At 39.3% G+C, this 26,862-nt stretch overlaps 1 protein-coding gene across 2 annotated transcripts in view; it reads right to left on the minus strand.

Annotated features, from left to right (window-relative positions):
* Positions 1–416: 416 nt before the first annotated feature.
* LOC143305423 (uncharacterized) overlaps positions 417–26,862 on the minus strand; it is a 50,412-nt gene continuing 23,966 nt past the window's right edge. The window contains exons 3-10 of one of the 2 annotated variants that reach the window (XM_076689001.1): positions 23,345–23,478; positions 5,352–5,428; positions 5,002–5,249; positions 4,864–4,935; positions 4,684–4,770; positions 4,524–4,586; positions 4,376–4,432; positions 417–3,676 (exon numbers count right to left, since the gene is read on the minus strand). In XM_076689001.1, coding sequence (XP_076545116.1) covers positions 3,387–3,676; positions 4,376–4,432; positions 4,524–4,586; positions 4,684–4,770; positions 4,864–4,935; positions 5,002–5,249; positions 5,352–5,428; positions 23,345–23,359 — 909 coding nt within the window. In that variant the 5' untranslated portion in view covers positions 23,360–23,478 and the 3' untranslated portion in view covers positions 417–3,386. Of the gene's footprint in view, positions 3,677–3,827; positions 3,923–4,375; positions 4,433–4,523; positions 4,587–4,683; positions 4,771–4,863; positions 4,936–5,001; positions 5,250–5,351; positions 5,429–23,344; positions 23,479–26,862 lie in introns of those variants that run through there. The other variant, XM_076689002.1, reaches the window with a different exon arrangement.

The following is a 26,862-nucleotide window of genomic DNA, read 5'->3' on the forward strand; positions in this document are numbered from 1 at the left end:
GGGACAAATTTTTACCCTCTCCACGCCGTCCCAGTGACTCCCCTACTTCAGTTGTTTCATCTAACACAAGCGTGTTGTCCTACGTGTCCGTGCCAGGCCCTCCAAACGCCCGTATTTAATGCTGTAACTAAAATTAGTGTTACGCCTCACTACCAGGATCGCTGGTGTCGCTACAAACACATATAAATGATATCGGTGAGGTACACACACAAGCACATGGTCCCTATATACGTGTGCATGGTCGTACTTATTCAAAACTTAGAAAAATAAAAATGAAGGAAAGGAAAAAATTACAACAGTATATAAATATTAATGGAAATATATTCAATGTTTGTTGTGGTTAATGTGTATATATATTTATAAAAACAATATAAAAAATAGAATTATAAATAATATAAAAAACAGAATTATACAATAAATGACACATTTTACTCGCAGATTACATCATAATACATTAATTTATATACATACAATACAAAACATATATATCACGATAGAAACAGGAAGGAGGCGATTTCTCGTACAGAAGTGAGCTAGAAGTGTAGGATGACAATCCCTCATTCAAGAGTGCGCTCTCAGGAAAAATGACTACGAAGCTCTGTCAAGCACGTGTGCATCTGAAAAGGCAAAAGGGGAATTCGGTTGAACAGCGTTCCTCGCATTTGTAAACAGTGTCATAACTTGTAACATTAAAGAAATTCCCCCGTTAATATTGCAAATTATGACACTGTTTATAAATGTAAGGAAAACCGTTCACCCGACTCCCCTTCCCGTTCAGGGGCACACACAGTTGACGAAACTTCGTAGTCAGTTTACCTGACAGTGCAATCAAGAATGAGGGATTGTCATCCCACATTTCTGACTCACTTCTGCACGAAAAATCGCCACCATCCTGCTCGTATCGTGATTTTCATGACATTTTCATTACATACATACATTGCATTCCTCACACACACTGTATACATTACAAAACACTGTATACATTACACACATTCCATACATTGCACACATGCCATACATTGCACACATTCCATACATTGCACACATTCCATACATTGCACACATTCCATACATTGCACACATGCCATACATTGCACACATTACAATAATATTACATTGCTTACTTCCTACTTACATGAAGAGCTCGTGTTATAAGTGGATCCGAAGACGCAGGCTCCTCGGATCCATTTATAACACGATTTACTCTTCCTATATAATTCTTGTTGCGCGCAGAGAATAAATTTTTTCTCTGGGCAAAATACCGATAATTTTAGTAAGGAAGGAAGGAGTTTTAATAAAGTTTTAGAAACACTTTTAATGTAAGTAATATAATTTAATAAAGAAAAGGAGTGTTTAGTCACTTTATACTATGGTGCCTTTAATTAGTAAAGGCAAACTGAGTTTTACTGGGTACTTTCAGTCGAAGTACCGTGCGAATTAGTCGCGTGATCAAAAATGTCGTTACTTGTTTTCGTCGTGAAGAGCGAAAGAGTAGCCGATCGTCGCCGCGTCGCGGTTTTTATAATCGTAAGCGCGATGACAACGCCGAGGTGTTTTCGGCGTCTGGCATAACTATGCCTATTTTAAATTGGCGCGCTCAATCCCGAACAATTCTTGACAACATATATGATACATTGATGTATCACATATGTTATCAAAGAATTGCCATGTTCGGAGCATGTCAATTTAAAATTCACATGCTCCGAAATGCATAATTTTAGAGTCGCAATAAGGTTCGGAGTGTGCGCTATATGTGGCATATTAGCGAGGCAAATAGATACTACCTGCGTTATCAATGATCTACACGCAGCATGCATCGATGAACTTTGAGAAACATTGATTTCAAAAACTAATGCCAAACAAAATTTGCAGGTGGTGTTCTTCTTCAGAACACCCCGTGAAACATACTGAACCACTGTTAATACAGTCGATTCAGCAGCTGCCGAAACATTGAAATTTAGAAAAATAGTAGAATTGTCGATCATCGATGCAGCTGGAGCAGGTGACAAATATTTTTAAGACTAATTAAAAAGTTTGCGGATTCTTCAGATTCGCAGTTAGTATCCGCACTTACCAACTGCGAATAGGAATTTAAGAGCAATGTCCTATAATACCCGTGAAAGGCAGTACACGTTGGATTAGTATTTCGCGTACCATGCTGTTTAATCTGACCGAAAAAATTTTCTAAGGCATCTTGGTTAAAATTGCGACCGATAAAATGAGAAAATCCAAGATTGCCTAGAAGTATTGTCAAAAATTTAAAATTCTCTAACGTTCTAATCCAATTGCATACTACCAGTGGACGCTCTTTATCCGCAAACTTTCTTTTAATAAATTTCGTGCTTCGAAAAACATTAATGTCTACATCCCAGATATTGGGTCTTTCGCAGTTCATATCTACTACCGGAAGAGGACGACTACTGTTGATACTGTCGAAAATATCATTCATAAAATGAATGAATCGAGCAGTGTCAACACCTTCTAAAGGCATTTCACGCGTACCGCACACACTCTTAAGTTTATTGCGACTCATGAGTGTTATTACGGACCCAACCGATAGACTAAAAACCTGCGCGCAATACTTCACCTTCATTTTCCTAATTTTATCAACTACTAAATGCTTTGCAGTAAGCTTCTTCAGAACTCGGTCCTGAGAAGAAGCATTACTGCTATCAATAAAATATAAATCTTCCACGTGTGGCTAAATGGTCACACGTGGAAGATTATCCGCTAAATTGAATTGCAAATCTTTAGTCAAAAGATTGTTCCGCATGCACTTTAATAGGTGCGGAGGATCGAAGAGAGGTACGATTTCATTTTCATCAATTACAATTATATCATGCCGTAATGGATTCGACTGCTGAAAGGCATTTCTCTTCGAATAATCTATTAGGCATTGTATTGCCTTACAATTCGTGCTGCCTTGGTCACAAACTGAGGCTACAACTACAATGCCGGCCTGACATGCACTGCGAACTAATGCTTTAAATATTCTAACGATGATCTCCGCGGAAGAAGTACCCCTACAAAAACTATATGCGACAGGTTGCTTCCAAGGTCGCACCCCGTGTATACCTTTCAACATCCACACCATGGCATGATCTGCAATATCTAATGAACGCGAAAAACCGGAGTCTACAAATCCTTCAACTATGTCCATTGAAGGGTTGTAGACCAGTGACGGCGATAGCTTAATTTCGTCGAAAAGCAGAATAGCGTATCTGCTTTTCTCGTTTGGGAAGGACTCGGACCGCTCTTCGAGTTCACGGAATACGTTGTCGCAAATTCCAGCTCTTAGTGGAATGTGCGACAATAATTTCCGAAGCGTTTCGATACTTGGCAAAAGAAATAATTTTGACAAATATCGGAACGCTTTTGGACTTTGCTTATAAATACTTAAAGCTAATACCTTTTCCTCTTCCGTGAAGCGTCGTCCATAGATGGGTTTTCCCTCGTTGCGCATCTAGGCGGAAATCATCGCGTGTAGGCAAGTTTTCCAAAACTTGGCATACACCTACTTGCACGAGATGCTCTATCTTCTTGATGCGGTCCTTCGTTGCCATCTGCCGCCGCTTGCACTGCCGCGCTGCCTTCCATACCGCTGCCACGGCGCTGTAGATTCGTTGCTGCAGGGGCTTCTCCACGATGTTGTCCTTCAGCATCTTCAGTATATTACCTGCGGAAGGAAACATACAATATAATTACTCTGTAAAGGATATATAAAGTTATATAAAGTAGTGTATAGTTTGCATGTGTATTACTGCCATGTATACCGTATACACAGTGTAATGTACACATGCAAATGAATAATATCGACTGAAGGTATGTACATACTAGGGTGGCGCACTGAGCTCGACCCTACATAGAGGATGTTTAGTACCTTCAGTTACGAGAAAGTGTATCCGATTTGGAGTACCTCAATCTTCGGCGTCAAATAATGCACGTAAGAAATACATAAAGTAAAAATTTTAGTTGTACATGTTAGCAGCATTGTATGAGAAGCAAGCATTGTATAGAATGCCTGGCGTTTTGGAACAAACTATGAAATATCCGAATTATTTTAATATTATATCAACTTTGGATTGATATTGCCTGGGCATTCTGTACAGTGATTGCTTTTCATACATGGCTAGTAACATGTACAAATGATAAAAAAGAGTAGAATGTTAACAATTTCCTTTCAGTAAGAAAAAAAATTGTATACATTTCTCTCATTTTAGGATATGAATGCGACAAGGAATGTTTAATGGAAGTAATTGAATTGCACCGGTTTTAATCAAAAACTTCAACTATTCTTTTATTTATTCAATATTTTTTGCAGTGTTGTCCTGCACTTATGATTACTTAACCTAATATATTCATACTTATTTCGTACCTTTATGGCCTTTCTGAGCTTCTGATCGCTGATGCTCTCTTCCAAGGACAACACAATCTGTAATTGTAAAAAAGACTTAATAAAACTTCCCTTTAAATCATCATGCATAATATTTAATACTAACATCCAGTAATATATAAATTCATACCTGCGTTATGCAATGGCTTGTCTTCTTGTAGACTTAGTCTGCCTAAGTCGTTGCATTGCATTTCTACAAACAGCCAAAGAATATTTGTTAAATATACCAGTCTACAACTAAGAAAGATAGTAAAACCAAAAGTAATATTTTTTCATGGTAACACACTAACCTCCGGATGGTCCAGGAAGTGCTGTGAAGTCCACGTGTCCCACGATGCCACACTTCGTATCCATTCCCCCAGTGCAGTCAGGTTTGCCTGTCACAATAAAATTAAATAACATTATAGATACATTTCATGTTAGAAGTATTATTATGTACTTTCAGTATACAGGTATAACTGAAAACTTACATTCTTCTTCTTCTTCTGGTATTTCCATCAGGGTCTCTTGCTGCTTTATTTTAATAGAGGCAGCCTCTGACACTGTGTAATAAATATTTTCATTAACAATTATGTACATACGCTACACAAATTATGTAAGAGTATTACCTAGTAAGTACAGTGTTGGAACTGCGGATGTAGTCAGCCTCTTTCTCATAAAGTATTTCTCTTCAATGTGGCTGCTACATATCACCCAGAACTTCAGTTTTTCAGGTGGAAGTATTAACAAATTTGGATGGTCACATGCTTCCACCCACTGCATCATCCTCTTCTTATCCTTCTTCTCCTGGGGGAAGGTGAACATCCTCGTGTACTGCTGGGTGCAGCTTCTAACGCTGCATACTTTCATCCGTTTTCTTTAAAGACACATTTTAGTAATTAAAATTAAATATATTAATGAAACACCAATGTAAACAGTTACTGTTTTCAGTAACAATTCTAAAAAATTCGGTACTTACTTCATTTCCATCTTCACCTGCTGTTGCTGCATCTCAGTAGAAATGATCCAAAAATCTGAAAAAAAACTCGGAAAAACCTGAAAAAAACCTTACAAAATATGTTGTTAAATAATCGGAATAATAATACTAATAAAGATAAAAATAGTAAAAATAATAAAAATAATAGAAATAATAAAAATAATAATAAAAATAGTAACAATAATATGTATGTATGTATGTATGTATGGTTTTATTGGATTCCCCTTGGGGTTACCATTCCTTCACACTTATTTTTACAAACTTATTCTTACGTATTACTACGTATATGCTAAAAATCTTATTCGCCGCCATCGCTCGCTTCTCTACTCGACCTCTCTCTCTCCGCTTTTCTAACTATAACTTAATTCTATCTTAATTCTATCTTAATACTACTTTATTTCTATTCTTAGTTTTATCCTTACACCTATCCTTATTTCTATCCTTATATCCAACCGCGGCTTAGCATACCGGTAGCAATTTCACCCCCTGATTTCCTCCCTAGGTTTCCGGTTCCTCCCATTCACTCTTCTCGCACACCTTCCCTTCATTCATTCGCCCTTTTCTCGCTCCTTTATTTTTTCTTTCTCTCCTATCGCCTCCCTATGCTGTTTTTTCTTTCCCTGTTTCCCTTGCCTTCTCCAGCTCCCTCATCCATCCTTCTCCTTCCCCCTCCTCTCCCAGCAATTGCTTCACTCTTTCCTGCCAACTACCCGCCCCCCCTCCTCCCCTTCCACATCTTTCCCATACATGCTCCCATGTCTCCTCCTCCCCTTCGCATAACCTACATCTTCTCTTCTCCTCCGGTTCCCAGTATCTCCCTTCTCTCACCTCGTTCCCTAGCCTGTACCTTGCCATCCTCTGCCACCTGCTCCCCCCATCCTTTCCTCAGGTACTCCGCCGTACCCCTGCTTTTTACCTGCTTATACCACTTATTATAGTTCGAGTTTATTATTCTCTCACTATTTTCCTTCTCCTGTTCCTCCCTATTTCTTCTTTCTATCTCTTCCCATTCCCAACCTCCTAAACCTCCCCTCCTTTCCATTTCTTCTGCTTCCACCCCTCTTTCTCTTAAAAAATCTATCCTCTCCTCCTCCCAAGTTGACAGTCTCTCTCCTCTTTTCGCCCTTTCCCTTATTTCCTGCAGACACTTCCTTGCCCACCCATTTCCACCCCCCTCCTCTATTTTTCTTTCAAGGTGCCATGCTCTTTTTCCTGCCCAGCTCCTTATCTTTCCTCTCCCCGTCTCTACCCGAACTAGGTAACCCGGTGTCCTCCAATGCACCCCCAGCGTCCACCTCAGGTACCTATCTTGTACCGCCTCAATCTCTTCTCTCTCCCTCCAACCCCATACCTCCGCCCCATAGCTCATTACCGCCCAGACCAACCTATCATACAGCCACATCTTCCTTTCCCAGTCCGCTTTAAATCTCCTCTTCCCTATCTCCCAGACCTGTCTCATCACTGCTGCTGTCCTTCTAATTCTGTCTCTTATTTGTTTTCCTTGTGTCCCGTTCCTCCCCACTACATATCCCAGGTACTTGTACTCCTTCACCTCCTCTATTGGCTTTCCGCTCCATATCCATCTCCATTCTTTTTTCCTGCCACCTCCTTTTTTAAACCTCATCATCTTTGTTTTTCCGGTGTTCAAAACCAGTCTCTTCTCTTCTAGATACTTTTCCAGCGTTTTCAGCATCATTCCCATTCCTACTTCCTCTTCTGCCAGAATTACCATATCATCTGCGTATGTTAGGACGAACACTTTCTCTCCTCCCACTCTTATCCCTCCCCACCCTTCCTCTTTAAATCTGTCCTCTATGTCCGCCAACAGCACATTGAATAGGTACGGACTTAGCGGGCACCCCTGCCTCACCCCTTTTGCCGTCCAAAAAGCTCTTCCTGTATCTTCTCCTATCCTAACCTTACTCCATGTCTCCCTATAAATTTCTTCCACTCTTCTTCTTATTCCCTCTCTTATCCCCCTCTCCCTCATCGCCCTAAACAGAGTTTCCCTATCTATCGAGTCAAATGCAGCCTTTAGGTCTACAAACATCGCCACCATCCCTCCTCCTTTCTTCCCTATCTGCCTATTTATTAGGTAGTTGAGCACATAAATATTTTCCGTTGTTCCCATTCCTTTCCTGAATCCTGTCTGACATTGTGGTAGCACCTCTTTCTCTTCCATATCCTCCTTCAATCTTTCTGCTAACACCGATGCGTAAATTTTGTACAAAGTCGGCATTAGCGTTACTCCCCTGTAGTCCTCCGCTTTTTCTCCCGACCCCTTCTTTTTTATCGGAGCTACAATCCCCCCTTTCCATTTTTCTGGCCAGCCTTCTCCTCTCCATACTCTATTGCATATTTTCCATGCCCAGTCTCTTGCTTCCTCCCCACCTAACATCCAGATTTCGTTTGGGACTCCATCCTCCCCTGCTGCCTTGTTTCTCTTCAACTTTCGTATCACCCTGTCAAACTCCTCCTTCGTTATCCCCTCTTCCCCATCCTCTTCCCCTCTTCTTTTTCCTTCTCTCACCACTTTACTATCCACCCCTCCTAGCATACCCATAAAGTGTTCCCTCCATTCATCTTGTCCGATACCTTCATTTACTCCTGTTCTCTTCCTTCTCTCTGACTTTATAATTCTCCATACTTCCCTCTCCGTCCTTGCCTCCTCTACCTCTTTCTCTAGTCTTCTCGTCTCCTCTCTCTTTTTTTCATCATACAGCTGCCTATACTCTCTTCTCTTTCTTCTGTAGTCCATCCTATCCTCTTCACCTTTTCTCCACTTCCTCAGGGCCTTCCTAACCTCTTCTTTTCTTTCCTTGCAGTCTTCGTCCCACCACCCTCTCTTTCCTTTCCTCCCTCTTCTCTCTTCTTCTTCCCCTTCCATCCCTTTTTCTATTGCCCTCCCGATTTTCTTTGTCGTCTCTTCTATCTCCTGTCCTAGCTCTCTTTCTTCCCCGCCTCCCCACCTCATTTCTTCCTTAAATCTCTCCTTTGCTTCCTCCGTCCACTCCATTTTCTTTTTCCCCCTATTATTCTTCTTCCCTCCCTGTCTTCCCTCCCTTCTCCCTCGGATTTCCACTATTAGCGGGTGGTGGTCTGACGTCACCGCCTCTCCTACTACTAGTTTTTCTACCCTTTCCCACGCTTCCTCCTCTCCTATCACGTAATCAATTACAGTATCCCCCCTCCCTCCTGTGTAAGTAAATTCACCATCCTCATCACCCCTTATCCCCCCGTTCCCAATACTCCATCCTGTCCCATTATCCTTTCCAATAATTTCCTTCCTTCTGCATTCACTTTTTTGTCTTTCGACTTTCTTCCTCCCTCCTCTTCCCCTACCCCCATATTCTCCCGCCCTCCTCCCCCGTTCTTGCGTTGAAGTCCCCTCCAACTAACTTCACTAGCCCCTCCCTCCTTTCCTCCATCCACCCCCTCAGCTTCCCCATTTCATCTTCTATGTCCCCATTTACATACACTCCCATTATTTCCCACCTCTCCCCCCCTATTTTCCCTTCGCCTTTCATTATTCCCTGTCCCTTGTCTTCTATCTCTCCTCCTGACTCCAATTCTAGTCCCTCTCTTATCCCCAGCACCATCCCCTCCTTCGCCCTTCCCTTCTTGTTTTTCTTACTCGCTGCCTGCGCACTCCATTTGTATCCCCCCGGCATCTTTCCCTTCATGTTTTCCCACCCTTTTTCATCCAACCACGTCTCCATCAATATCATTATATCCCATTCCCTTACCCTCTGCCAAAAGTCTCTGTCCTTGTTCTTCAGACCCGCTACATTCCAGAAGGCTATCTTCCATATTCCTCCCCCCTCTTCCCTCCTGGTCTTGTCCCCTTTTCTCTCCTTTCTCTTTTCTCTCTGCCTCCCCTCCTCTTCCCCTCTCCCTCTTCCTACCTACTCTCTCTTTCTGCTCCTTTTCCATCACTCTCCTCTTTTTTCTCCCCCTGCCCCTCTTTCCTTCTGTCTTTCTCTTTCCCCTCCCTCTCCCTCGCCTATTAATCTTTCTTTCTCTTCATCCCAGCTCCACCACTTCCCTTCTATTCTTATCCTTCCTCTGCCTACCTATACGTTCTTCCCCTTACTGCTTTCTTCTCCTGCTATTCTCCTTAATTTCCATTGCGTCCTCCTTTCATCCCAAGTTAAATCCTCTTCTATCCTCACCTCCCTGCCCCTTAGCTTCTTTTTCTTATCCATCACCTCCCATTTTTGCTCTGTTGTTTTCATTTTTACCCATATCATTTTCACCTCCCCCTCTTTTCCCTCCGCCCCTATCTTTCTTACCCCCTCTATTTCTCCCTCCGCTCCTATGTCTCTTAATATTCTTTCGGCTTCTTTCCTGATTCCCCCTTTTCCTACCTTTACTCCTTTTATTACCAGATTTCTCTTTCTTTCCTCTCTTTCTTTTGCCTCCAATTTTTTCTCTATCCCTCTCACCCTATCCCTTATCTCCTTCTCTTCTCCTCTCTGCCCCTCTCCACGGTTCTCCCCCATCTCTATCTGCTTTACTCTCACTTCTAGTTCCTTAATCTCTTTTCCCTTTCCTTCTATTTCTTCCAGTCTCTTACTTATATCCCCCATTTTTTCCCACATCCCTTTCCTCTCTTCCTCCCATTGTTCCTCTCTTTTCTTAATTTCCTCTTTTAGTTTTTCCATCTCCTCCCTTATCTCCTTCCCTACCTCTTTTAGTCCTTTTCTCATTTTATCCTTTATCTCCGTCAGCAGGCCCCGAAGCTCTACCCTGCTTCCCTGCTCCTGCTCCTTCGGAGATCTTTCTGTTTTTTGGCTTTTCCTAAATATCAATCCCTCCTCCTCCTTCCCCCCTTCGCCCTCACCACCTATACTCTCCCTCTTTCTTTTCCACAATTCCTCTACACTCCCCATGCTTGCACTTCTCTCCCTCCCCTGCCTTTTTAGACTTTCCGCCAGCGTGGGTCTTCCCCTCTTTCCTATCTCCTTTTCTTCCATCTCTCTCTTACTGGGTCCTTTCTTTCTCCTATCCTGTTCACTTCTTCTTCCTTACCGACGTGGGATATCCACCTCGCTAGAAATTCTGCCTTTCTCCCCTCACTACCAGTGTCGCCACTCTCGCCCGAACAATTCCTCCCGTTACCCGTGCCTCGTTGTCCTAACCTCTAAATTTACTTTTTCTTTTTGTCCCTTTTTCTCGCCTACCTATTCTCTTCTCTCCCCTTCACTCTACCCCGAATCTTCCTAACCCTCTCCCTCACCCCCCACTCGCTCTCTATCGCTCTTTTCCTTTCACACACCCTTTTTCACTCTCAAAAACTTTCACTACGCTTTCTTTGCTTCTATATACTTTCTCGCCCGGAACCGAAAAAAAAAAAAATAGTAACAGTAATAATAATAATAATAATAATAATAATAATAACAATAATAATAACAATAACAATAACAATAACAATAATAATAATAATAATAATGATAATGATAATGATAATGATAATGATAATGATAACGATAACGATAACGATAACGATAACGATAACGATAACAATAACGATAACAATAGCAATAACAATAAAAACAACAATAACAACAATAATAACAACAACAATAATAATGTGGGACGCGGTCGCGGCGTTCGCGACCTCTGTCCTGGTGGCGAAGAGAGTCGATGGCTGTCTACAGGACCCCCGTCCAGGTCCTGTAGAATAGAGGAGGCCTGCTGTCTGCGCAGGCCAGCACGCCACGGACCCAGACCGAAGTAATGCGATGAGCGGATTCCGGTCTGGGCCCATATGTCAGAGGTGGTTTTAGTGGGTAGGCCCTTCAGCATAATTGCAGGAGGGAGAGTCCCACAGTCCCTCCGCAATACGTTGCGGGGGTCTGCGTAATGCATTTCCACCTCTTAAAAAAAAAAAAAAAAAAAAAAAAAAAATAATAATAATATTGAAAATAAAATAAAAATTGAGATACATCTTGGTTTTCTCTTACTGCCCACGCTATCGCTTTCAATGACCGTTAATCGACATGTGCGCCACATTTCTTCAGTTTCTATAATTTTTGAAACAATTAAACATCGCCGCGACAAATTTCGCGGGAACATGACGTCACGATATCTTTAGTTGTGTATGTTACAATCACTGATACAAGGTATGCATGTGGAGAAGCGACATCAGCACCTCCTGGTAGTGAGGCGTAAACCTAAAATTTGCATCAAAATCACAAGAGTGGAGCTTGGAGGGCCTGGTTAGGGATGGGCGATGTTCGACAAAAATATCGATGTTAAAATAATCGATTAGTTGAAAAATCGATAATTGAACATCGATGCTTTTTAAAAAATATCAAAGTATCGAATTTTTTTTTACTTGGGCTGATTTTGGAAACATCACCCTGAGCACATTTCCTAGAGTGTAGCCTAGAAAATGCATATACAGGTAAACAAAAAATATTACACTATCTTTCTTATTTAAGTTTTCCTAAAAAATATAGTTAAATCAGAATCGTACATTCAATGTTAACTTCGAAGAATATTAATGAATATCCCCCAAGTAGTAATAGTATTTTGCGAGTTCTTGAACTGTAAGTGCAACAGGGTTGACTTCGTGATTAGAAGAAATGTTTTTATTAAATCTAGGAAATGGGGTATTCTAAGGATAGATATGCATAAGCAGCATAAACATCAAAATATTATGCGTGCTGTTACGTCGCAACTCAGGGAGGCAATTAAAACTACACGGTATCACTTCCACACGCGTTCGTTTTATTAAATTAATAATTGAATTTTGGACGATGGTTCAAATCTCGCACAAGAACTAACTATTATTAAGCGATCGTGACCCTTGCTATGAAGTCGCCTGGCGCAGAATGGCCGCCCGGGTGTGGTTTTTTATTATATATATGAATATGTTGCGCAGTTTCGTTCGCGAAGAAGCAGCCCAGTCGTCGGATTCTTATGTTTCTATGTGTCATCAGTTTCTGGGCTGCCGTACCATGGGAATAGGGGATGCAGGGTGTTATCTCTGCTAGTCAAGCTAGCAGAGGTTCCCGCCTAACAATACTTTATAAAAAGTCACTGTACCTGCAATAGTAGAACAGATGCAAAAGGATTGAGATGATAAAGAAAATTATAGATGGAGCATTTGGATAAGATAATTTAAATCTAAGATCATAGAATAAGAGTCACAAGAATATAATACCACAAATGCGTAAGGCGTTCTTATTTAGTCGCGTTCCGAAATTCACTGCCACTGCAGGAATCTAATTACGTATTACAGATTTTCAGGGCTGGCAATGAAGTTCGGAACACGACTTATACCCAATGAGCATACAACATTTCTCGAAAATTATACGCTCATTGAATAGTGCGCGTCGAGTTATCATATCATGCTGTTCAGTTTTCTCACAGAGATAAAAAATACCGATGTTATGTAAAAAAGTATCGATAATCGATTAATTGATTTGTAGAAACATCGACAAAAATAATCGATTATTAGGAAAAAAACTATCGATATTTAAGTAATCGAAACATATTGCCCATCCCTACTTGGCACCCCGTTGGCATAGCACAATAAAAAAACTGAACTGGTAGAACATTTTTAGTCGCTGTTTAGAATGAATATGGAACCTAATCTCTTATTGTCTGTCATAATGTAAAAAAGGAAATTCTAAGGATTTTAAACAACAAATAAAAATGTTTGAAGTGGTATAATTAATAAACGTTTGAATTGAAGGCTACGCTAATGATGCAAAATTTGAAAACAATTTAAATGAAACTTACCCATTCGTTTCTAAATTAACTTGCTACGCTGAAAACAAATAATTTCCACTAGATCACTGTGTCGATTCTGGACATTCGATGAGCAAACACCTCGCCTATTATTCATACTTAAGTGCAATAAATGAGGGGAGCTTACTGGCCCGATCATGAAAACAGCTGTTCTACCGAACGTGTTTCCCCGTTTTCCAGTGACAATTATCTGCTTTCAACGTAGCAGGTTAATTTAGGAACGAATGCGAAAGTTTCATTTAAATGGTTTTCAAATTTTTCATCATTAATGTAGCCTCCAATTCAAACGTTTATTAATTATTCCATTTCAATCATTTTTATTTGTTGTTTAGAATGCTTAGAATTTCCTTTTTTACATTATGACAGGCGACAAGAGATTAGGTTCCGTATTCGTTTTAAACGACTGAAAGTATTCTACCAGTTCAGTTTTTTTATTGTGCTATGCCAACGGCATAGTTGCTGTACGCGCTCGGATTGGCCGGTGTTTTTTGTTGATAATTCGAAAACGAACCAACATTTTGGAAAAGGAAGAAGTTGTTTAGAATCACATGCTATATTCTATCCTTGTTCAAAAAATAACATCCTTGCTCGGCCGATCACTTTATGATTTGCCGCTACCTCGGATCTCTCACTTGTTTCTCGTGTTCTCTATCGTCCCGTTTCGAGAACAAAGTCGAGCCGAATAGCCTACCTGATCCGTAATAAGCAACAGGCCAGACCCGAGCGTGTTGCTTATTACGAGGCAATCCTGTATCAGAAATTGGCAGCACCCCTGATGTACATGCACTATACTGCAGTTCGCGAGAGACCATACTTAATTCGCGCAAGTCACTAGTTCTAGAGAGATTTTTAATAACGTTTGTTATTCCCCTCTACAGCTTGTTTCTTATTATACTTTGCGATCATATAAATGGTGGGCAGAAATATTTGACATACGATAACTGATAACCGGTGATGACATTGTAAAGTTTCACGATACAATGAAATTCCTATTATTTTTCGAAAAAAAAATGATGTGAACGCAAAGTAAGAAGCAAGCTGTAAAGGGGAATCACACACGCTATTAAAAATCTTCCTAGACCTAGTGAGCTGCGCGAGTTAGTGCGGTCACTCGTGAACTGCAGTATAGTTAAATCGCAATGGGTATGTTGATTCCCGTTGAATATTGTTTCCTTGAAATTATCAAATGGGTCATTTATCATAGGTTGCCGACGCCCGAGTTAGGATCTTCCTAGTAGAGGAAAAGTTTTTAATTTTGCGCCACCTCCGAAAACTTTGAAATGTATTTGGTATCCTAGTTAACTATTAAGTAGATATTATTAATAGCTATGGAATATTGGTATAAATTGAATAGAAATTATTTCACACTTTTTAGTGCATTTCGAAGTCGGATTTGTTTTTTGTTAAAAATTATTTTTGAAACAACAGATCCGCCAACCACCGCAAGTTGCGGATAGGAAATAAATGCGTAGATGATTGGATTTATGCAGCTGAAATTCAGTGTTTATTCAACACAATCAGATCAGAGTTTACTGGTTATTGTTAAAATAAAAGGACATTTGCTCGATGTACCTGTTAAAAAAGGCCATCAATTGGATCGCGGTATTAAAATGTTTGTGCATTCCCCATTTCACTCGTGGTAGGACACCATAGGCGGTGAGGGTAGGACACCGTAGGCGGAGAATTGGACCCCAGCAGATAGCGAACACCACCACCACAGTCACCAACATCTTCACTACCTATCGTGCAAGAATTATATGTATGTGAATTTGAAAAAATTCACGGTTCAAGTAAAATAGGAAGCAATAGAAGGATATTTTTATTTGTTATCTTGTCACGTAGACAGACCGTTTTTATCAAACGTGTCTCCTTTCAAATAAGCTTAAACATCTGGAAAGGAAAACTCTCGGGCAAACCGACCATTTACTCTCGTAATAAACAGAAGGCCCACCGATAGCAGAACCAAACACTTGGGAAAGCAATGGGTCCGCCGTAATCAAATAGCAGATGCAACCACTCTAAACTGTCGCAGAGGCAGGTGGACCCAGCCTGATCACTCGAATAGTAACCAGACCACCCTTCTTAATTAGTATATAAACCCGTTCGTACCAACGATCGGGGGCAGTACCAGAGCTCATCTCGTGTCGAGCACGTCGTGTACGGTAGTGAGTTGGTTACTATTAGTGAGATCGGGTTGAAGTCCCCTTCGAGCAACATTCACCTTATAGAATCCGCGAGTCGTGTTTCTATTTGGCATTACAATCAACCACACACAACACCCCCGCATTGCCAGTGCGTGAACACCGAGCATAGTGGAAATAGGTAATATATCACATTATACACCTATATTCGCGACAACAACATCTGTAATAGACCAAGATTGTAGAATATATACATTGCTGTGTCAAACCCACATTAGCATTCTCCTTTAAACCCAGTGAAACCTTGTGACAGTTCCTACCACAATACAATCTTACCGCTCGGGTTGTATTGATAATAAAATAAGTTACGCGGCCGCCAATCAGAAAGCCTCTGATAGCCACGCGCGCTGCCAAGCCGTCGGCCACGTAACAATCTTGATCAACTTTTGTTTCATTTATTAGTGTGAGTATCTCGTTAATTTTCGCAATTATTACAGTTTCTGAAAGTTCTGCCTAACTTCGATCCCTTTTAGTTTCCTGTTACGACAAGCAAGGAATACTGTGGCTGTATTCTATCCCCCAAACCACAGGGGCTAACTTCGTCAATCGATAAGGGATGTTTAGAAATTGTTTTCAACTGGACAATGACGTTCAAGCTCTTTAATTTTAGACTACGAGTGAGTTCATTATATTCTTTGGGAATTTAATGTTATGTTACGTTGCGCGTGGCGAGAGAGCGAGCGCGCAACATAAAAGAAGAAAAATAATTAAGATGGAAAATATTGAACTTGATTCCTCTTATTTTTGGGCGATGAGAAAGGTATCGCTGCCACCAGTTCTGACCGCGTATGACGCGGTGGCGTCCACTACGGTCAGAACAAATTAAAAGACGGAAAGGGTATAGCAGGATAAGATGGTCAAAAGTGCCCTTGAGCCGAATTTGCTTCGCAATGCACCATTCGATAGCATATCCCAAAAAACCATGGTACACCAAGTTTCAACCCTGTACCTCAACCGGGAGGGTAGTTACAGGGTAAGAAAGAAAAAGTAGTTTTTGCCATATTTTCCGTATTTAATGGCATTCAAAAAATCTGAAAAAATTCTAGAATATTCTAGCCATGTTTCTTTATGATTGTGAATTTTCTCAGATTTTTCGGTTGCAAATCCTAGGCGTGAAAAATCAAAAACGCAAAAAAAAGTCGAAAAATAGAGATTTCGGGTAGAAGCTTTCGAGACACTAGATTTTTACTTTTACAGTAGTTAGATATTAGCATGACTGGTGTCCTCAATTTTTTTCAGATTTTTCATTCTGGTGCGTCAAACCGAAAAAAATCAAAAACCGATATTTTCGACATATTTCGTGCGATAACATGAGAAATACTTTCAATTTTTACATTTCCTTTACACATTTAGTGCATTATGTGATTTCGAACATTTTTGCACTGGATGCAGTAAAATCTGAATGGAGAGAGTGAAGTTATTATAAATAATTGAAAATTACGCACCTTATCCTCTAAAATATTAGAAAGTTTTTCAACGTCGCCGATGGATAAGTCGGTAAGGTGTCCGACTATGGAACCGCTGGAAACTTTTTTGTCACGAGTTCGCGCCCCATGAATGTACAATTCTATTTTTTGTCATAAAACAATTTTTTTTTAAATTATTAATCACATAAGAATACACAATAATCATTTAATAACGTATGAAAATAATTTTGAAATATTTTATTATTAAGTATACATAAAAATAAGTGGAATAAGTTGAATAAAATATTTCAAAATTATTTTCATACGTTATTAAATGATTATTGTGTATTCTTATGTGATTAATAATTTAAAAAAAAATTGTTTTATGACAAAAAATAGAATTGTACATTCATGGGGCGCGAACTCGTGACAAAAAAGTTTCCAGCGGTTCCATAGTCGGACACCTTACCGACTTATCCATCGGCGACGTTGAAAAACTTTCTAATATTTTAGAGGATAAGGTGCGTAATTTTCAATTATTTATAATAACTTCACTCTCTCCATTCAGATTTTACTGCATCCAGTGCAAAAATGTTCGAAATCACATAATGCACTAAGTGTGTAAAGGAAATGTAAAAATTGAAAGTATTTCTCATGTTATCGCACGAAATATGTCGAAAATATCGGTTTTTGATTTTTTTCGGTTTGACGCACCAGAATGAAAAATCTGAAAAAAATTGAGGACACCAGTCATGCTAATATCTAACTACTGTAAAAGTAAAAATCTAGTGTCTCGAAAGCTTCTACCCGAAATCTCTATTTTTCGACTTTTTTTTGCGTTTTTGATTTTTCACGCCTAGGATTTGCAACCGAAAAATCTGAGAAAATTCACAATCATAAAGAAACATGGCTAGAATATTCTAGAATTTTTTCAGATTTTTTGAATGCCATTAAATAGGGAAAATATGGCAAAAACTACTTTTTCTTTCTTACCCTGTAACTACCCTCCCGGTTGAGGTACAGGGTTGAAACTTGGTGTACCATGGTTTTTTGGGATATGCTATCGAATGGTGCATTGCGAAGCAAATTCGGCTCAAGGGCACTTTTGACCATCTTATCCTGCTATACCCTTTAGATAGTAATTATTTCCGTTGGGTTCGTCAGTGTTCTGGGTCCCATACGGGTCCCTCCTTGAAACCTATGTGTTGGGGTGCGTGGATTTGAAATATAGAATGATAAAGGAAATGATACAAAACGGAATTTGAAAGAAATATTAATACAGTTTAGTGTGCAAAAAGAAAGTAATTTTAATTCAAAATAATTATTGAAGCTAACAGAAACTGAATTTGAAATGACTATTGTTTGAGTACTGAAATGATTCTATTTGAATACTGTTAATTACTATTAAATGAATTCAATTAAAACAATACTGATTTACAAGGGTAAAGATGCTTAACCTATTGTTTGATATAAATATAAATGAAATCGGAAAAAGATGTTTAGCCTTTGGTTTACAATGAGACCTTCTAATATAACATTAACCGGATTTGAAATGTAAAAAATTATATGTTCTTAATGAAGGACGACTGCCTCGACCAAATATAATAGAAAATTAAGGTTTTTGGCGGTTTCTATCCGCTAGGTAACGACCTAAACGAAGAGACTCTTACAACCCCCGAAAGGGCTTTACAGGTCGTTCCTGGTAAAGTATCGTAGTCGAAGCAATCGTCACACACAAACTCGCGATGATTCAAAATTCGGAATATTAAGATAGCGAAATAAACTATGATCGGTACCTGAATGTGGAAACGAGACGATCTAAAATGAAGAGACTCTTACAACCCCCGAAAGGGCTTAATAGATCGCCCGTTTTGCCGTACTCGACAAATTAGTACTGAACAGGCTTACCGTGAAACTGTAGAATATAATATACGACAAAAATCGCTCTGAGGTTCGCTATGATATCGTTGAATAATCGCTGGTTGATCTGGAACACCAAGAAAGATGAGAGGTTGGTGTCGCACTAACACTGTTGTCGCGCACCCGGTTGTCGTTTATTGCAAAATTAAGTAGACGTATCACAAGACGATTACAAATTCAGAAAATGGAATAATTAACGCGATTGAATTTAATACGAGAATTACGCGATCAACGGATTAAAAGAAAGAGGAAAAGACAGAATTCTAATAGTGTGAAATGAATTTAACGTGCGCGTCTCTGAGTCTTTGCCGCGTATTCGGAATTTCACCCTCACGACACTCTGCCTAATTCGTAGGACTTGCCGCGCAGCTAAATTACAACGAAATACAATCGACAACTCTATCTCTTAATGCACGGGCTCCCGTCACGACTTACTCGATTGTTCGACGGAGAGTAATCAGAATCGATCGCGATCCTAGCCTGAAGGGCCCGTCGCGAGGACGATGTCCTGCGTGGGGACATTTCGGCAAATCATAGCGCGTGACGACAGCGTCGCGTGCGTCGCTATTGGCTGAAAGCGCGTGCCAGCTAAATTCCTTTAAATCATGCTTTCTCTCTTTCTTGGTGTTCCATCTTTGTCTAACGGCTTTTCGGTGTTTCTACGCCGTAGAATTTCTGGAATGTTCCATGCTTTCGATAATTTCGTATATTAGCTAACAACGATGCGAATATCTATTAACAGTTTAAATCAGTCTTACTGAACAACAAATATGCGAGTAATTACAAACATGAACTATATGTGTTGTACTATTACGTATGAATAATGGACCGGCTATCACGAGGTTCCCTAAATAACAATTGGCTTGTCCATAATCATTTTGCTCGCCAAGAAATCGATCAACAATACGAATTGCGGTGGTAGCGCAAGTTGTTCGTTAAAAATCCTAATAGCATGCGATGATTCAACTGATAATTTCAATAGTATTCAATTGTTCGATATCCGAATATTCATTCCTGTACTCGCAGCGAACTTTGTTCGAGAACGTTCTTTCTGTTCAAAATCATACCGTTGGGTCTTAGTTTCAGGTAAATCTTGGAATTCGATACAATGACTTTTATTCCCCTGTGTGACCCTTCGTCTCTAAACAGTTCTCGCATGTTGCTAACGTTCGCTGGTGAGGGTTCTCTATCCTCGCCCTTTGCACTCATTCGAATATTTGAATTTCATGCTATTTCATACTTTCATTCCAACACTCAATTCGCACATACGATCGGGTTTGGGACCGACTGGCGCCTACGCGTAAAAAAGAGGAGAGTATCGGTTGAAAATCTAAAAGATGAATTGATTTTTACGCTTTTGCGCAGTTAACCTGAGGAGACCCCTATAATGCGAAGCACTGGCTAACTGCGCAGCGAACGCTGTTTACGATACCTCTCCTCGGTCGAAACCGAGTTTTTCTGTCCCGAATTCTGTTACTACGCAGTTGAGCACGACGATAGTTTCAAGGAGGGGTTTTAACTGAAGAAAAGAATTGAGAAATATGAAGAGAAATGAAAGGATAAAAAAGACAAAGTAGAATAATTATAAACTCAAACTCTTCCCTGTGCATTTCCCACATGAAGAAGTCTCTTACAACCCGAAGGCTTGATGGGAAAGCACAGAGTTGAGGAGAAAATCGAAATTATGTAGAAGTGATTTATCCCCCTCACGCTCCTTACATGAGGAGACCCCTATAACCCGAAGGCTTAATAAGGGAACGTGTGGTGGACAAATTTGCAAAATTTTCCGGACATGACAGTTGAATAAATTTTAATTATATTCCATGATTAGAAATTATATTAGTACGTTGACTACTACATTGGAATAGTTGGACATTATTCCAAATAACCTTCTGATACACATTTTGAATCAAACATGAAAATTTATAGATCTCTGAATACACATCTCGAATAAAAATAAATTATTTCAAATAGCAAATAATTTCCAATTTAAAGACACTTTTATCTGAAATAAAGTTTGATATTTTCTGTTATTTTAATTACGCGAATAAATAATTAATTTTTTATGCTTGAATATTTTCGCTTTAGTCGAAATTTGAGTTACAAAATTATTTGAAATAATGTCCAATTGTGGTCATGTGTAATTAGAGTGTTATTAAGGATATGGTTGATTAATTTGGGAAATCGATCACCAATGACCACTAAGGCAGTTAATCAAAAATATTTGAACTAAAACGTCTCAGTAGTTTGAACTATCGATGTCAGACGAAAGTAATAAAAACTGTTCAAAGGGAATATTGAAAATGAGGAGAATTGGATGAACAACGACGTCGTTTAGGACACCATTAGCATAAACAAGAAGATTTTGTCTTATTTATTCGAAAATGCTGCTTGTAATGCACAATAAGTTTGCATAGACCTTAGGCAAATTGTCTCTTATGAACCGAACCTTCCTACGATAGAAACAGTATCGGACTTTTATTAATTCCCACTACCATCGAGACTCTAAAATGAACGAGTTTCCACCTCGTGACTCGACTTCTAACCATTTCCCAGTGTTAACAGAATGTTAATTGCTAAAGGGTGAACTCGTGCTTCGAATAATTATACTACTAATTATTTCATTATCACCACGAACCACGTTTCAGTAATAAACAAATATTAGTGAAATTATTGTAAAGAAAATAATGAAAACAAATAGCCAAAGATACTCTTAGAAAATTAGAACATTTTAACTATTAACCTAATACTTGTCAACATACTAATTATCAAGTTCTATCATTTACCTGGAACCTGTGAGCAACTTAATAAGACAAAGTTCCCTTAACCCCTTCGCATCGGACAAGATATCTCGCCACGTGATTTCATTCACGATATGCTTTGGACGAGATACCTCGCGCTCCCGTTCCCGTTTTTCGGCTGCTTTGATACAAATCGTTGGACGAGATCTTGCGGTCTCGCAAAATATCGAAACAATAAGGTTACCTCCCCATTTAACCCTCGCTACATTTACACAAACAGAAACTTTTCGATGTAATAGTAAATACTTTTATCAAACTATGTTCAACAATGATTAAAGCTCAATTTATGTTGTTATTATAATTAATTAGTTAGGGAGGCTTAAATTTTAGACAAACTTAAATTTTGCAAACACATAATTTTGAATTTTAATTAGTCTGGAGTTGGGACTTTAAATTGCATGTGCAATTTAAATACAAATGACAAGAACGATATTTATCGCCTTATTTCTGCTACTTTCTGCAGGAGACACACGACTCACTTTTCTACATCATTCATTAATTTGTTTCTTCGTGTCGCATAGAAACTGGTGTTGTTTATTGCCGCACGGATTATTGTCCTTATTGGGGTTGTAAAGCCCAAGTAAACTTTTCAGTACGCGACCTTCCACAACACGTATCCGCCAAATTAATATTGGATACTTTAAGCGATTGCGTTTGGTTTGATCGAAATAGTGATCGGGTGCGTTGATTATGTGACCGATTTCGTTTGTCACTTGGTTTGAACCGAACGATGTTCGAATTAAAGCAGTTGACTGACGTCTCGACTGGTCGACGTGAGGAGTCGTTATTTTTGGCCGAATTCTTATGCCACTGCACTGATTCGATATAAAAGAAAACTTTCGAGGTCCTTTCTGTGCAACGTTTGAAGGAATTGTGCCTGGCGAACAGGTTGATGGTCACCGTGGCACCTCGGAGTGCTGTTAAAGGTGTTGCTGATTTTCTGCGTTTTCCAATCAACGTCTTTCAAAAATTTGTGGACTCGCGTATACGCCCTTTGGCCACCCCTCTTGGAGAGGTTTGTGTTGCTCTGCGAGAGGAGGGGGTTCTCGAAGGTTTGACGACATGACATGGTTTTCTTCAGGTTGACCCTTGTCGACAAACACCGTTATGCACGTGTTGCTGGCCGACCTTTCAGGACTCCAGGTTTATGACATATCTTCGAGTTGTTAGGACGGCGAGGCGCAAAATTTAAAGCTATTGTGTGAGGATTAAAAGACGAGAAAATAAAGTTTACTGTCGCGCGAAAGTGAAATTGTCGGTTGTAAAATCAAAAAGGAATACAGGAAAAGTTAATCTTTACAAGAACTTATTTTGCACGTTCACGTGATAAAGCAACCTTCGAGAACTATCGGGCATTGTATTCCGCGTCGGACGCTTTCCTCCCTTTGTTCGTCCTTTCTTTCAAGAAGAAAAAGTGATCCCATTTAAAATCCGCTCATTGATGTTTCTATGTTGAACGAACGAATTTAAATTGACAAGTTGATGTGTAAATGAAGGTCGATGCAAGTCGTTTCCAGAAGTAATAAGAGAAGAGCAACAAAGGGAGTGTTTAAACACCTATGGAAGATACTACGAAGAAAGCTTCTTTTCCTTTACAAAATCCATTCGATGCATAATTTCACCCGATTTTTTACTCCCTGTTTACTTCATATTGAGCGGAAATAGCTTCTTAATGGTTCGATAAACAGAGGTTTCTCGCTAGAAAACATCAGTCAAATACACGTCGATTTCTGTTGATGGGCAACGCTATCTCGTACATATTTGCGTAAACTACCAATTTCTCTAAATGAAGTATGAGCTGACGTTTCTAACGATTATATGAATTCATCGCTCGAAAATATTAAATAAAATAAATGAAATAGAAATGAAGATATTGATACATTTACCTGAACGAAAATCATTGGAATACCAAGAAAGAACGATGCCACCCAAATTGTAATCACCACCTTACGGGTCTAGCTTATCGTGCTCCTGTATTGCGCTTTCATCGGATGAATTATCGCGAAATACCTGAAACACACTGATGGAATTTTTAATTCCAATTTAACTTTTTTGCAGTTGAAAAATAATTGTCGAATGAACTATAGTGAAATATTAAATTCCCGAGATTATAGAGCATGCAGGTTGGTGATGGACCGAGCGATGTCTGTCAGTGCGTCGCGAATGAATGCCGACGGATTTCATGCGTCTTTTCGAAGTTGTAAGTCTTGGAAGAGTCTGATGGCTAGTAGTCCGTCACGACGCGTTGTTTCGCCAAATTAATTTTGAAACAATAGTTGAAAATTACGATTACGATGGTCTGATATTTCTTGGTCATGAACGTTGACCGAATGAAACGTATGACCCCGAAAAAAGTGCGTAAGTGTCCGTCGCGTTCGAATGTCGCCGTTTTTAACGTCTCGATTTTTTCTCGTTTAGCGGGGAGACTACGTTGATTGGCTTTTTCCGAAAAGCTGAGTTTCCAATCAGCATGTCCCCTGAGTACCGAGTCCGCCCCTCCTTACGCCCTTAGCGCGATTTCGTCCAGGAGAGGGTGGAGTAATACCTGAGGTATCGGAGGACCTCGAAAGTTCGACAACGCCGCACCAGGGTTTTTCCATCCAGGTTGGCCTTCGAAGGCCTCGTACCGTTAGACGACCGCTGTCGAATTACCCTTCGGAAAGACTCAATTTATGACGTGTTTTAGCCATGGAGACCGAAACGAAAATAAAACTCTAACTTCATTGTTGAAAAAAGGGAAACTACTATTGCCGACAATATTACAAGGTTTACTCAAAAATAGTTGTACCGTCGCGAAACCGTCATAAATTAACTTTCGAAATCCTCGTACTGCGTTTTCCCTAGAACGGAACACAGGTGGCAATGGTGAAAAGGCGGCAATAGAGCAAAGTAATTTTTTCCACACTTATATAAGTGGATTGTATCTAATTAAATGATTGACTTCGAACACGTTTGTATATCGACTAGATTTTATTTGCTGAATACTTGTATGAAAGTTGTTTCGAGAATGACTCTTTGAAGATTTCTTCTGTTTTTCGAAGGCTCGGAGTGGGCGTACAATTTTCCGTGAAATGGGTGAGGGAAACAGTTTCTAATTTTCTATTGGCTAGACAAATTCGGGTGGAAATGGAAAACGAAATGAGCATAGCAAGTAATAAACCAAGCAATACCTCGACATGAATAGAAAACTGCAAACAAAAGACTACTGCTAAGGTTAAAGGTCCTGAAAACCAGATGTGACTAGTAATAAACTAAAATTACTCGACAGGATTCCTTGGGTCTTATTGCTGCTACGGGTAAAAGGACCTATTGACTTGAAAATACAGAGTGTTTGAAAGAACGAAAAAACGATAACTATTGTATCGATGGAAACTTGGATTGAGGTCTAATCCTCTCGCTGTAATATTGTATTTTAATATCTAACAGCCAATTAAACGAAAAAAAAGAAGCGAGTGCAGCGATTATCCGGATCTTTTTCAATTAAACGGGACCATGAATACAAAGTAGCTGGAGATTTCTGTACCGACTGTGAATCAGCCCACCCTCGTCGCCGAATGCAAACGAATTAAACTAGCAAAATTACGTATCATTTAATAATGATTGGCAAAGCCGCACTGTCAAGAATAAATTCTATTTAGTCTGATCGATTATCCAATTGACGAATATGAATTTTACGAACCGTATTTAATTTTGATCGCTTAATATAATACTTTGATAGCCGCAAATTCCATATGAAATCCAATAAATGTATTAAAATTAGGCTCTCTCCATGGTCTGCCGTCCGAGGGTACAATAAAGTCTACTTGTAGAATTACAATAAAGTTGCAATATTGATCATTTTTAGACGAGTACAGTTTATAAATTAATACAGCAATCGCAGTTATTGTTTGCAAAATTTATTTGTTTCATTTACACCACAAAAGAGTTATAAAGGGAAAGGCGAAAAACAATGAAAGAGCAATCAATTCAGCGGTGTGGAAGAGAAACTCGTCGATAAGGTGGTTCAGTTTCCCCTGAAATCAAATAAATTTTAAGCGTGACGGGAGAAAGGACGTTAAATCACGTATCTTGATCATCTTGGAGGCCTATTTCTTGGCTTCTCTACTAAAAGAAAACATGAGCAGTGAACCGAAATAACAGCTTCCTCCCGAGGAATCATAAATTCACAAATCTTAAAAAATTGACATTGAAAGGTGTAAAATATTTGTATTATGAACATGTTAAATAAGTCTTACGATGAATTCGGTGTGAAGGAAAGTGGAAAAGGAAAGAAAACATCTGGCATTCTCAACTCCCTTGGAATCTTATTTGAAATGGAAAAGACAAATCCTGCTCCTCTTTCCCTGTGTTAACTGCCTTCGAAACGTGCTAAAATAAAGATAGGAACGAATTTTGTTGAAACTACGCCAACGAACGTAAACTTTTAGGTAGATTCGAGCAGCGAATTCTTCTTCGCGTGAAATTGAAAGGAAACGATTTACGATGAAGAAAATCTCTAAACAACTTTACGTTGATTACATTTCATTTAAACTTAAATGATCTGCGGATGAATTGTCGCTATATCTTGAATTAGAAAATAAAAATGTGATTGAAATATTTAGAGATTGTAAATAATTATTAAAGTTAAACTGGATAGACCCTGAAATCATTATTAGATATGAACAGTGTAATACATAATAGGGGCATGTTATTGAAACTGCCACCTAATCCTCGTGAAATTTATAATCCTTCGGATTTATTAATCTTGCCGGGAAAGAGAGAGGACATTAGAAAAGATCTATGGGATTTAAATAATTTTGAAACTAATAGCCACGTTTCATGATACATAGAACGAACATTTCCAACTACGCAGGCAGACAGTGCCATCGATGGAAAATATGGGGAAACTTCTGAAAGGCCCCTCCACCATAGGACACCCAAACTTTGGATTTATAGTAATTGAGGAAGAGAAAAACTAAAATCAAAATCAAAGAATAAAAGCTTTAAAGTTCGAAAGTTGAGCGCTTAAGAGTTGGTGGAAGAGTGACGAGTGAGCAAAAGAGTCATTACGCAGCCTCACTTTCTTCTGCGCATGTGCAGTCTGATTTTAAGGAAGATGAGTATATTTCATGCAGGGCATTGGAAAAGCGTGGGACGCCCCTATTATCTCGAAAAGAACGCACTTTCACGCAAAATGATTCTGAAAAAATTGAGGTTTCCATTTAAAAAATTTGATTTGACCTACAAATAACCTCCAAGGTCAAGTTCAAGGTCACTACTAGATAATACTTTACGATCCCTACAACTTTTGTTTTAGTAATTTTCCGTGGAAATGCGTTCTTATCGAGATAATAGGGGGGTCCCACACTTTTCGAATATCTGGTATATCTCGAGAACGGTTTATTTGCCAGCTTTCAAAGTGGTC

Source organism: Osmia lignaria, chromosome 7 (genome assembly GCF_051020975.1).
Source record: "Osmia lignaria lignaria isolate PbOS001 chromosome 7, iyOsmLign1, whole genome shotgun sequence".
Taxonomy (NCBI): domain Eukaryota; kingdom Metazoa; phylum Arthropoda; class Insecta; order Hymenoptera; family Megachilidae; genus Osmia; species Osmia lignaria.